General features: G+C 38.0%; 1 protein-coding gene across 3 annotated transcripts in view; it reads left to right on the top strand.

The window, feature by feature from the left end:
* The window catches only part of CCDC152 (coiled-coil domain containing 152), a 46,017-nt gene that overhangs the window by 30,866 nt on the left and 936 nt on the right, over positions 1 to 14,215 (top strand). For all 3 annotated transcript variants that reach the window (XM_066378309.1, XM_066378300.1, XM_066378289.1), the window contains exons 5-8: positions 3,922 to 3,986; positions 7,394 to 7,496; positions 11,359 to 11,486; positions 13,897 to 13,980. In XM_066378309.1, the coding sequence (XP_066234406.1) occupies positions 3,922 to 3,986; positions 7,394 to 7,496; positions 11,359 to 11,486; positions 13,897 to 13,980 (380 nt within the window). The remainder of the gene's footprint in view (positions 1 to 3,921; positions 3,987 to 7,393; positions 7,497 to 11,358; positions 11,487 to 13,896; positions 13,981 to 14,215) is intronic.

The following is a 14,215-nucleotide window of genomic DNA, read 5'->3' as shown; positions in this document are numbered from 1 at the left end:
ATGTGAGGGCGTGGGGAGTGGTGGTTAGCATCCCTTTACAGATGCCTCTCACTGAAACATGCCAGTAGACTTTAATAACTAGGAAAACATCAAACACCTTTTACTTTATCTTTCAGTGATTTCAGCATTTCCAATAGATAAAAGAGGTTATTTGTTACTTCCTTAGCACAATCTCTTTTTAAGCAGCCCCAGTCCTTAATTATTATGAAAAAAAAACTGCCTTAGAATTAAAAACCATACAAAGCTGAATGATAGAAGAAAATAAAGCTCATTTTTTATTATAATGATCAAAATCATCTAAAATCTCCAGTTTCCTAATGCACACGTTCTACGAACAAGATATATTTCACTTTGAATATTTGGAGGTTACATGGCCGTGAATGTGGTGTCCCCAAGGTTTGAAAATGCCGTTAGAACTGAGAGAAGGGGCCAGAAAACATGTCTTTTGTTCTAAAGGGAGTAGAATATTTTTATAGATAAGTGTTTCAATTGAAAATATTTCAAACTGCTGAAGGTTTTCCACTCAAGGAAACATCAAAATTTTCAATAAAATTTACATAAAACTGAAGCCACGATCAAGATTAAGCTCTGTATTTTAAAATATCACCCTTTTAAACATAACATTTTTGTATCTGTTTGATTATTGCCTTTGAAAACAAATTGATTTTATTTATTTACTTATTGCTAAGTGAAAGAAGTACCATATGATCTCAGTTATATGTGGAATCTAATGAACACAATCAACTGAGGGACAAAATAGAAACAAAGGTGTGGACACATTGAACAGATAGACAGCTGTCAGAGGGGAGAGGGGTCCAAGAAGGTGAAGGGAATAATCAAAAAACTTATATGCATAGCATATAGATACTGACCACAGGGTGGCAATAGCCAGAGGAAAAGCAGGGGGGGAGGAGAAAGGCGGGGGGTGTAGTGGGGACGGAAGGAGACTTTCTTTGGGGTGGAGGGTGCAGGATGCAGTGTGCAGATGGTGTTATATTGAGTTGTACACTTGAAACCTATATGGTTTGGCAAACCATGTCATCCTAATAAATTTTTTTAAAAATCAAACTCCTAAAGAATATATTTTAAAAACTGATTTTGTATTTTTACTTTCACTTTAGTGCTATAGTTTAAATTTAATGGATATTTGTGTTACTTATCATCTTCACCTGTTAATATAATTTTGGCTTTTCTCTTTCTGCCCCAAATACCTTTATTCTCCTGATTACCAGGACTCCAAACTTTATAGTACTGGTAACTGTTAATTCTTCCTCCGTAACATGGTCAAGTTTTATCCCCAAAACTCATACCTGTTACCTCTTAGCCATGCTTCTGCAATGGTTTCATACATGGACCCCCATTTCCACGGTCTCCTCTCAACATTTTACTATGCTGCAAGACAAACCCTCCTAAAGCAGTGTTCAGTTAATGGCAGAAACCTCTATTGATTTGTTGTTGCTTTGACTAGTGTTTGGTTATGTTATGTTATGTTATGTTATGTTATGTTATGTTATGTTATGTTATGTTATGTTATGTTATGTTATGTTATGTTATGGTTGTTGGGGAGGTGTAATAGGATGTTGAGTGAGACTTTTCTTATTAAACTTAAACTGAAATAAGCCTCAAGATTTCTTTTTGACTTTTAAATAACATATTTCCACATTTTAAATAAAACTGCAAACATGTTACCAAAAGTTGAGGTGAATTCAGAGTCTTAATAATATTAGCCACAGAAGCCATCCACAACTGTCGGAGAGTGCTAGAACCTTAGAAGTTATCTAGAGACTCTCTCCTCATTCCCTAGAGCTCCAACCCCCAGAGCTAGACAGGGAAGGACAATTAGAAACCTAAGATTCCTTCTCTACTTCCATTGAATCCTTCAAGCCACAGATGTAGACAGGGATAAGGGTCATGAAAACTTTCACATTTAAAATAGGAAATTCAAATTTTAAACCGATCTGGATGTTTAGTAATGGCAATCACTGCAGTTGTTTTCATTTCCTCAAAGTGTCATTAAGGTAGTAGCAACTTAGATGTGAAAGGAAATTCAACATAGTACTTACTGCCAAAAGCACTGATGAGACAAGGTCTGGTGGGAAGCTTTTAATTTTGTATTACACTGAGTTTAAACTGATTAAAGACCAGTTTAAATTTAAATGTAGAATATTTAAGGGTGGAATTAAATCCCTTAGGGTAAATCACTGCTAACCTACCATATAACAATTCAATAATGCACAGACATAAAACCACCCTGCCCTATGTGTGGCCAGCCCACTCAGCCTCAACACCAAAGACAAAACACACAATGACTGACCGTTTATATTGAGCCCATTTGCCCTGAACTATAAAGTTTTGTAATTACTAGCTTTAACAACCCAATTGAATCTTTGGAAATGATTTTTAAAATAAAGCACAATTAGCATATTGTGAAATGCATGGATCTCACATGCACAGAACATTCATTAAATTTTCAGACACTCCTCTCTCTTAACTTTCTCTTCTGGGATGTCACATCTTCACTTGTTCCTTCTTTTCTCTGTCCTTCATCTTCCTCTTTCTGTTGACCATTTTTCTCAGCATTTAAACAACTCGGATCTCTTTCATCTTTTAAATAACACAACAAAGTTCCCTTGACTTTGGCTTTATTCTCATCAATTGCCCTCCCTCCTTTACAGTCAGCCCTCAAGGGAGTGCTGCCTCCACTCAATCCTTCCATTTCTTCACCTGCACTGAGTTTCAGCTTAGAACAGTTGAGTGTCTCCCAAAGTTTCCACTCAAACTTTTCATCTCCTTACTTACTGCATTTGTTGTCGTTGAGTATAAATAACCCCTTTAGCCTCTTTCCTCAGTACCACCCTCTGCTGAACCCCTGGATCCTTCCTCAGTCTCCTTGTCAGATATTCTTCCTCTGGCCAGCCCTAAACATTTCTCAGCCCAACAGAAGCGTCTCCTGGATATCACGACCATTTAAAATGCAGCATGGTAAAGATTCAGAGTCATTAGTTCACTCTTTACAATCTCCCCCTTTTTAATTTCTCCCAAATCGTTGAAAATTTTTCAGTTACCCAAACCAGAGGCCCAAAAGGCAGAGGTTCCCCTTTCTTTTTTGCCTCTGCTATCTGATCAGTCACTAGGGCTCCTGGTATTTCTGTCATCTAGATAAGTATCTGCATCTTCCTTTTGCCTCCTACCTGCACTGACCTAACCTTGTCTGTTACGCCTTATTTGATCTATCTTCCCGATATCTACTCCTCTGGGGTCAAAACCCACCCATTCATCCTCTATACTGCCAGATAATCTTTTTAACTATGACTAATCATTTTACTTCACCGTTCAAAATTCTTTGATGTCTCTGTAAAGTAAAATTCAAAGTCATTCACATGGAATATGTCTACTTCCTATTAGGATATCGCCCCAGGATACGTACTATTCAGTACATCTTCCTCACAGGTTACACTTCAACAATTTATCATTTTTCCCAACATGCTACACTCACTCAAACTCAAAGTCATCTGTACAGTTTTTTGCATCTGAAATGCCTTTCTCCAACATTTACTTAAGTCTCAGTTCAAGTGGTTCATCCTCTGTATATCCTTGCCTCACTTCAAGCTGAACTAGGCTTTTCTTCCACAGGCCCCCAGGAATTTCAGACCCCCTGCCATTACAGAGCAATTACCATGACATCATAACTACTTACACCACTGTCTTACTACTAGGCTGTAAGTTCTTTGGAGAATAATAATATTTTGTTTCAATATTCCAGTCTCATGCACTCTGTGCATGTGTAGTAGACACGTATTAATAGAAGCTGTTTACAAGTGTTGAATACACACATGTATGGAAGCTTAAAATGTTAAACATATTCCTATATTAGTTGAAAAGTGCTGTATATTAAGATGCTCTTTGATGATTTTTACACAGGAGAAAATGAACACCTAAAAAGAAATGCTGATCTTATGAAAGAGAAGTTAAAATCTCATGAGCAGGTGAGTTTATATATCTTATATGGATCAAAATCCTGTAAAGTGCTTGTCTTCTCAAATTAGAAAAAAAGTGGTTGTTTTCATTAATAAAGACATCCAAAATTTATAGAGTAAATATGTATGTGTGTTTGCACGTGTGTGCCAGAATGTTTAATAGATAAAAATTTATAAAGAAATAGAAATTTTGGCCCTGGCCGGTTGGCTCAGTGGTAGAGCGTCGGCCTGGCGTGCAGAAGTCCTGGGTTCGATTCCCAGCCAGGGCACACAGGAGAAGCGCCCATCTGCTTCTCCACTCCTCCCCCTCTCCTTCCTCTCTGTCTCTCTCTTCCCCTCCCGCAGCAAGGCTCCATTGGAGCAAAGATGGCCCGGACGCTGGGGATGGCTCCTTGGCCTCTGCCCCAGGCGCTAGAGTGGCTCTGGTCGCAACAGAGCAACACCCCGGAGTGGCAGAGCATCGCCCTCTGGTGGGCAGAGCGTCGCCCCCTGGTGGGCGTGCCGGGTGGATCCCGGTCAGGCGCATGCGGGAGTCTGTTTGACTGTCTCTCCCTGTTTCCAGCTTCAGAAAAATAAAAAAATTTTAAAAAAAAATTAAAAAAAAGAAATAGAAATTTTGAGGACCCTAGTCTTCTTGAGACTGTAATATACTACTATATCACTTGTACTTTTTCTTTCTACCAAAAACAGATGATGCAACTATTTTGCCACATATTTTCAAATTATATTAATAAAGTTTTTACTCCAGAGTATATTCTATTGGCACTTTTCACTATAAAGTAAATGAGTCTTTAATCTCTATGATTTGAGTAATATGTTACAGTTTTATTGTAGCATGTAAATAAAGGGAGTGATTTAATCACCAATTAATTCCCTCCCAGGGGCCAATATACCCTGTTACTTTTTCTTTTTTCCCATAAGAACAGCATAGTGATAGTAATTACAGGACATATAACACAGTGACTAGAACATAAAAGGTGCTCAGCAAATGTCAGTTCCTACCCTTCTGCTTTTTGGGAAGTGTATTATGCTAATGATTCTTATCTCCCAAGAGCCAGTATGTCAAACTGTGATTTAAGATTTACAAAATTCTAGCTGGGTCTGTATCAAATGTGGATCATCTCTCAATTCAGTCTGGTTTCTCACTTTAGGCACCTCTGAAGAAACACAGATTCTAATTCTAGAGCCTCGCCAGGGCTTCTGGGTGTCACTCAGACGTAACAAATAGCCTCTGGCCATGCTCTTGGAACATGTAGTGTCTTATCACTAATTTTAAGAAAATATAAATACTCTGGAATCTCTCCCACCATTTATTTTCCCTTTCCTTCATTCTTTCCATCCTGTCATGTCCGGCTGTTAGAGCTCATCAATAGAGGATAAAGTTAGAGTGTAATTGGGGCAGAGAGAAGGAGGGGAAATGTTTGCCTCTTTTCTAAAATATTTAGTCATAGAATACTGCTTTCTCTAGAATACTATATGGATTTTCATATGGGTGGAAATTAATGAGAAAACACCACAACCCAAGATTCTGAACTTCTTAATTAGCTGCTGTCCAAAGCAAAGTAAAGATGACCTCAATCCAAGGAGAATTCTCTAGTACAAAACCTCCAGGCACATCCAAAACATGGAAAACCACTACCCAGAAACAAACTCAAGAGGTACTTAATAGCCATTTTATGGGACTGGGAGAGGTATTGTAATCTGTAGACAGACAATCTTTAATTTTATAAAAACAAGTATAAAACCCGAGGCTATTCCTTGGCATTTAAGGTTCCCAGAAGGCAAATGAAAAGAAGGCAATCAAAAATAACTTGTTCCCTTTAGAAAGAGGAAAAGCTGGCCCGGGCTGAAGTGCGGGAGAAGAATCCAGTGTGATAGAGCCCAGGCCCAGACATTAGGATAGCTTCCATCCATGGAGTGGGAGTGGAAATCCTGGGTCTCACAAATTAACAGAAGCATTCCACTTTAATGGTGGCAAAGGCAATGGGGAATGAAAAACACATAGATTTGTCTCTTGTTTCTCAGCATAGTAACTGCTTAGTGCATCCAGTTGAGTCAGGGATAGTTTATAAAAGCTACTCAGTAGTTGCCTATCTAAGACATGCATATGAAGACTGGCAATTCATGAAATTCACCACAAGTTCACCTGCAAAGCTTTAATCAAAGCCAATGGTTGGATAGGTTTTGCCATTCTTGCAAGTTGCCTGGCACGGTAAGTAGATATTACAGTAGAATCTGGACTATATCCCCTTGAATTTACATAACCTGGTCAGATGTGCCTCTATGTTTAATTACAGCCATCCAAGCCAGGGGGTCTGGAATTTTTTTTTACCTACTCATTATCACTGAATATTAAAATCTGTGAACCGTCTCTGAGAAAAATGTTCAACAGTACATATCCACATGTATATGTGTATAACTTTGCATACAATTTTGGAAAGTTAATGGATTTTTTAAAAGCCCATTTACTGGGTCTAAGTTAACAACTCCTGACTTAAATAACTTTTATTGGCACTCTCATTTATTCAACATATGTATTTCAGGAGATATACACTAGGAGTTGAGAATACAACGATTAAAAGCAAATTCCCTGCCTTTTATAGAGTTTAGAGGCTCTTCTTGACTGCTTGCCTTCATTGTCCTTTTCTTGCTCTCCTACTTCCCCATTCTTCCTGCTTTCCCTTTCTTCTGCCTACAGATTAGACCTGTGAGTGGTTTCTTTTTATAGGAACACACCACTGGGAAAATCATAAATTTTACCTTTGGGAACTTTCTCTTCTATTACCTTCTCCACGCCCCTCTCCATGTTAGCATAATAAGTCACCTCTGTGCTTCAACCGCCTATGGAGCTAATCTCAGGTACCTGCTGAGCATGTCTCAAATTCCAAATCCATCCTTTTCTAGCCTCTACCTCATAAAGCAAATTTTTTAAATGGGTAATGCTTAATCCCCTTCTGGGAGTTAGGGATGTTTATGTAATTTTCAGAAACAGAAGTTCAACCCACATTCAAAAGGATTAATTCTACCTTAGGGTGAGCTTGCTGGCTATTGGGCAGTGCCTACTATTGGCTCTGAAGTATAGCTTTGGCCTTTATTGGACATGTTTTAATGATGTCATGGTATTTATTCATACAGTTAAATAAAATATTTTAAACATCTATAATATGTTAAACACTAGTGTTGAGTATTCAGAAAGCAAAGATATAAAAAAATTGTTTCTGGATGATCTCTATTTCCTTAGACCAGAAATTGGTCCTTCTCAAAGCTGATTATTCAGACAATGAACAATATCTTTCCCTTTTAGGTATGATTAGCAATAAAGAAGTAATATGAAATTTGAAAATTCCACCTTTTTAATTAATCAGAAGTAGTCTATACATTTAAATTAAAGAATGAATATATATTTTAATCTTTAGGAATATAAGAATAATATAACCAAGCTTATGAGTGAAATGAAAATGAAAGAGGAAGGACATAAGTTAGAAATAAAGAAACTTTGTCAGGATATGCAGAAAAAAGGTAAGTTTTTATTTTTAATTTACTAAATTCTAACAAATCATAAAATAATACAGATGCATATATTATGTTTTTTCAGTAATAGCCAGTATTCTTTTCTTTTTTAAGATTTTATTTATTGATTTTACAGGGGGTGGGGGAAGATGAGATATATCAACTCGTAGTTGCTTCACTTTATTGCCATTGGTTATTTGTTGTATGTGCCTTGGCTGGGCAAGCCCAGGGTTTCTAACCATAGCCCATATTCTTGAATGAACACTGGCTCGATGCATTTTAATTTAGGTTTAATACTTAATTATGTAATATAAATTACAACATTCCAAATTGGATTCATGATGTTTTCACTTAATATTCTTTAATATAAAACAATATTCTTATAAAATTAATATAAAATGCATAATTCATCATCTTGATATTTATATACTCAGCATATTGAATATAATTTTACTAATGAAGTTTTCTTCTTTCAGTAAAGCAGATCTCATAAACCTGTGTTGAGAGTTAACTAGTTTCATAAGGGTGTTAAAAATCTTTCTTAATAAGACCATATTTATGTACATCATATGCAAAAATCAACTTAAAATGGATGACTGGTCTAAATGTAAACCTACATCTATATAGCTATGAAAAAAGCTCATAGAAGATAATCTCTGTTACCTTGAATTAGGCACATCTTCTTGGAAAGAAACAAAAAGCACAAATAACAAAGAAAAAATTATAAATTGAATTTCATTGAAATTATTAACTTCTGTCCTTCAATACTGTTAATAAGATGAAAAGACAGGCCATAAACTGGCAGATGTATATCTGATAAAAGACTTATATCCAAACATAAAAGAACTCTAACAATTCAAAATAAGAAGTCAAACAGCCCTATAAGAAAAGGCACAATATTTGACCAGCGCTTCTCCTGAAATAGATGGATGGAAAATAAGCATATGAGACATGTTCAACATAACTAGTAAGCAGGAAAATGCAAATTAAAACCACAGTGAGATATCACTTGGAACTTTTTAGAACTGCTAAAATGTAAAAAAAAAAAAAAACAAACAAAGAAAAAGAACCGCTATCTATATCAAGTGTTCATGAAGAAGCAGAGCAACCGGAACTTGGACTCCTTACTGGTGGGACTATAACATTATACAGCCACTTTAGAACAGAGTTTTGCCATTTCTTCTGCTCCTCCAAGAAGCAGATAATTACAAAATCCCTGTGTTTATAAATTGTTTCTGTATAACCTGTAAATCAAATCCTGAAGGGTTTTTAACTGAATTACATAGACTACATATCAAAACTGTGGGGCACAGATAAAATTGTGTTTATTTACATGAGCTTAAATGCAAATATTGGAAAATGGTTAAATCAATTATCTAAATGCCAATATCAAGAAGTTAGGGAGGAAATATCAAACTAAGTTCAAAAAAATTAGAAAGAAGGAAGTCAGGTATTATGAAATTACAAACACATACCTAATAATCATATCCAAAATTGTTTTTGAAAACTAATAAAATTAATTCCCATCAAGAAAGTACAATTAATCAATATCAGAAATGAGAAGAGAAAAATCACTTTAAACTTCAGAAAGTGAATGAACTCCATAATTAAATATGTAAGCAAACATCTTTGTGCCAATAAATTTAAATTTTTTGATGAATTAGACATCTTTGCTGCATAAAAAGCACACAAGAAGAAATAGAAAATCTGAATTATCCTATCTTTTGAATCTATAATAAATATTTTTCTCATGAAGAAAATTCCAGGTTTAGAGGGCTTTCCTGGTGAACTTCTACCAGTCATTCCAGGAAAAGTAATGCCAGTCTTACGCAAACTGTTTCAGAGGATTAACCAGCCAAAGAGAGGGAACATTTTCCCATTAATTTCATAAACTGACATAATCTGGATACAGAAGCTTTCAGGGGAATCATGATAAAGAAAATCACACAGCTGCCCTCTTATACAGTATCTGAAGATGGGCCCATTTCATGTTCTAATCCCAGCTTCTATGCATAAGGTCTTCAACAGTGCTGCCTCCAGGTACATAGTAGGTACAGACTGAGATATGATGGAAGTCGACTTCTCTGAGTTCTGGATAGCTAAATACATTCTCCTGAACTTTGCCTCATCCCAGGCTAAGATGGGACCATAGTGTGAGGCCCTGCCCCTAAATCCTGAATAGGGGGTAAGGTTGATTGGTAAAAATGGAGAAAAGAACCTCTGGGCAAAGAGAAAATGAAAGTCAAAACATACAGAGGGGAAGAAACATGGGCATACTAGGGAATAAAAGTCCATTTCCTCCTTTCTCTTTGTACTACACAGAAAGGTTCAGCAAGAGAAAAGCCAAAAACTGGACTCCTTGACCTCTTTAATTGCCCAGCTGAGGAAATGGGAAGCAATTGAAGGTTTTGAGAAAGTGATGGCCATACTTAGAAGTATGCTTCAGAAGACTAGCCTGGCCACAGTGTTTAGGGGGGTGGGGACTGCTGATAAAGAGTCTAGACACAGAGTCCAACTGAGGAAAAATGAGGACTGAAATTAAGTAAGTAGTAGGTTAGTTGTGGATGAAGACCTCTTATTTGGGGTGCTCATTGTAGACTAATTAACTCCTTTCACTCTAAAATCAAACATTTCCTTGAAGCTCCCATCTTGGATGATATGGTGGTAGTTATAGGAATAGGAAAATTGGGAGAAGGAAGTTTGATGAAGAATGAAAACATGGTGTGAATATCACAGAGGCCCCGTTGTGTGGACTAGACTATAGCAGGTGCTAGATGTAGCTCTAGAGTCCTCAGGAATTGGGGTCCTCTATACCTAGGAGCCTAGACTTCATATCCCTTTTTAACCACTAAATCTTCTCTTTATAATCTGGGCCATTCATGTTTCAGAGTACAAATTAGTGTGAACTAATTTTATTTAAAAGCATTCAATGGATGACATTTGTGTTTGAAGCATTTTGCAAGGCCTTACCAAAAATATTTAAAAGGTACCCAACACATAAACATTTTCTAGAGCAGGGGTCCCCAAACTATGGCCCGTGGGCCGCATGCGGCCCCCTGAGGTCATTTATCCAGCCCCCACCGCACTTCTGGAAGGGGCACCTCTTTCATTGGTGGTCAGTGAGAGGAGCATAGTTCCCATTGAAATACTGGTCAGTTTGTTGATTTAAATTTACTTGTTCTTTATTTTAAATATTGTATTTGTTCCCATTTTGTTTTTTTATTTTAAAATAAGATATGTGCAGTGTGCATAGGGATTTGTTCATAGTTTTTTGTTTTGTTTTGTTTTGTTTTTGTATTTTTCTGCAGCTGGAAATGGGGAGAGACAGTCAGACAAGACTCCCGCATGCGCCTGACCAGGATCCACCCGGCACGCCCACCAGGGGCGACGCTCTGCCCACCAGGGGGCGTCGCTCTGTTGCGACCAGAGCCACTCTAGCGCCTGGGGCAGAGGCCAAGGAGCCATCCCCAGCGCCCGGGCCATCTTCGCTCCAATGGAGCCTTGGCTGCGGGAGGGGAAGAGAGAGACAGAGAGGAAGGAGGGGGTGGGGGTGGAGAAGCAAATGGGCGCTTCTCCTGTGTGCCCTGGCCGGGAATCGAATCCGGGTCCCCCGTACGCCAGGCCGATGCTCTACCGCTGAGCCAACCGGCCAGGGCCTCATAGTTTTTTTTATAGTCCGGCCCTCCAACGGTCTGAGGGACAGTGAACTGGCCCCTGTGTAAAAAGTTTGGGGACCCCTGTTCTAGAGTACTGTATGTTTTTCTAAATAAAATTTACTTTCTTGTGGATCATTTAAAATACTGAAGAACTATACACATAAGCTTTTTGAAATGTTAAGATGAATTAATTTTATTTATTTTGTTTTATTTAGTTGAATTAAATGAAGAAAAGAATAAAGAACAGATAGAGAAAATGGAGGTGGAAATTTCAGAGTTAAATGAAAAGTTAAGAATTCAAGAAAAGGATAAACAAAATGAAATAATTAAACTACATCTAGAGGTAAATGTTTAAGACTGCTAAATTTGTGGAGGCATCCGTTAGCATACTCTGGGTATTTTTCATCACAGTGAGAACTTTCAGGAGTAAAAACAACTCTGTGAGAGGCCTTCACACACACTCATTCTCCATCACAAGCAATGCCCAAACCCCTACCACTGTTAGCTACACTGCCCTTCAGCACTTGGCCTGAAGGTGGGACTCTTCAATCATCCAAAGGCCATGGTTCCCAGAGAAGGTACTGTTCCTTCTGAGACGGGGGTCAGAGAGCTCAGGCTTCATAGAATTACCCTCCCTCACTGGGGGGCGAGGGGGTCCTAATACTTAACTTTAATCTCTCCTCGGCAGAAATTGTGGAACCCTGGTGAACCAACTAGAAATTCCTTTCTCTTTACTTGGGATAAAATGAGACAACTGTCTCTCTAATAACTGTGTAGCATAATACATATCATAGAGGCAGACAAACCAGACTGAAAAAAATTAGAGGGACTTCAAACAGGGCGTTCCAGTTCTTTGCTGAAAAGCCTTCCAGTGGGTTGTTTGACCAGGTGTGAAAATCTAAATATATTGGTATTTGACAATATAATTGTTCTTTAAATTTATTTCTAGATTTTACCAATCTCCCTTCCCATCATTATTTTATCACATTCCCCCAGCCTGACTCCCACTTTACCTTATGTTGTAGTGATTCACCGCGTTAGCTTCCTTTTCACGTTCCTGAAAATTTGGTATCCCTAGGCTTCCTGGGGTGGTGCCGCATTGACCGCTGTTTACACACTGAGCAGAAGGGAGCTCTGCTCAGTTCAGAGGCTTGCTGGGCACTGCCTTCTGGCCGCACACACCCACACAGCACAGACAGACGGGGTGGCCAGCAGCCATGCAGAAGCCATGTTTTCAGATGTGCCATCAACTTTGAATCCATTGATTGGGAATATGCACTTTATTTGCCATCAGGCCCTGTTAGCCCAAGTCTGTTGTGTGACTGACATACAGAACTCTTTTGCTATTTATTTTCATTGTAACTATCCATTTCTCTCCCCTAACTAGAACATAATCTCACAGAGAATTTATTCTTAGTCCCCAGAGAGGCTACACTAAAATCAAACTGAAGGGAAAAATTATAATGGAAGATCATACACACACACACATACACACACACACACACACACACACACACACACACAGTGTGTCTGTAAAGTCAGGGTGCACTTTTGACCGGTGCAACAAAAGACGATAGAAATGTGAAATCTGCACCAAATAAAAGGAAAACTCTCCCAGTTTCATACCTATTCAGTGCAGTTCCATGTGGGCTCACGCACAGATATTTTAGGGCTCCTTAGGTAGCTATCCCGTATAGCCTCTACAGACTCGTCACTGACTGATGGCCTACCAGAACGGGGTTTCTCCACCAAACTGCCGGTTTCCTTCAACTGCTTATCCCACCGAGTAATGTTATTATTCCTATGTGGCGGCGCTTCTTTATAAACATGCTGATATTCACGTTGCACTTTGGTCACAGATTCGAATTTAGCGAGCCACAGAACACACTGAACTTTTCTCTGTACTGTCCACATCTCAAGTGGCATGGCCATGGGCTGCTCCGCTGTATACACGGTGTTATGTCATCATCTACGCATGCGTACATGCTGCCACATCATCCTACAGAAACTGGGAGGGTTTTCCTTTTATTTGGTGCAGACTTCATATTTCTATCGTCTTTTGTTGCTTTCCTGTGACCGGTCAAAAGTACACCATGACTTTACGGACACACTGTGTGTGTGTGTGTGTGTGTGTGTGTGTGTGTGTGTGTGTGTGTGTGTGTGTGTACATACACATACATGACCTGTAAGAATGGCCTTATGAGAATTTTTTAAAACCTGATTCAGTTTATGTCAAACTAGCAAAAGTTCAAACTAAATCAACAAAAGCATATCCAAATTCCACTGTTTAACCTCAAAGTCTATACAGAAGGGTATGTGAGTTTTTCTCCCATGATTGTTACACTACATTTTCTTTACAAAAGTACAAAGTAATGTAAAAATATTTTTATCTCTAAATTAACTAGGTTTTCAGCCCTCTTAATGAGATTCTTAACCCTGCATGATAGAAACACCTGGTGTCTTAAGAAAAAGATGATGCTAACCCCACCCAGAATCTCTAAGGCAGTCCAGTATTTGGTTCTTTTAAAAAGCTCCTCGGTGTAATCTTAGTATGCAGCCAGGGTTAACTTCATTTGGGTGTTCTCTGTTCTTTCTTAAAGAAAGACTTTTCTATCTTCTGTTTTACAGAGAATATACTTAAATTACAAATTAAATGTCAAAGGATATAATGGATATTCATATCTATGGAGAAAGTTGTTTCTAATTGTTTAACTAGAATGTTCTCAATAACTTTGTTTTTAAACTTGATTCAGTTTGACGCCAAACTAGCAAGAGTTCAAACTAAACCCAAACCATATCCAGACTCCACTGCTTTGCCTCAGAGCATCTACAGACGGGTATGTACATTTTTTTCCACGGCTATCGCTTAAGGAAATGTTCCTAGTGTGTTTCCTTCCATAAAAGTTCCTTATGTTTTCTAACAATATACTGACTTTTCTTAAAATATATCAGACAATCAGAAAGATAATAGATTTCAAATAATCTTTAAAGGTCACCTTAAATTTAAACTAGGTAAGCCTTAGTATGAATTAAAACACTAGTGAAGTCCTCTCCAGATTGTCTGGATTCCAG

The sequence above is a fragment of the Saccopteryx leptura genome, chromosome 1, assembly GCF_036850995.1.
Source record: "Saccopteryx leptura isolate mSacLep1 chromosome 1, mSacLep1_pri_phased_curated, whole genome shotgun sequence".
Classification (NCBI taxonomy): domain Eukaryota; kingdom Metazoa; phylum Chordata; class Mammalia; order Chiroptera; family Emballonuridae; genus Saccopteryx; species Saccopteryx leptura.
The sequence above is the reverse complement of the archived record's forward strand: the minus strand, read 5'-3'. Positions and strand labels throughout refer to the sequence as shown.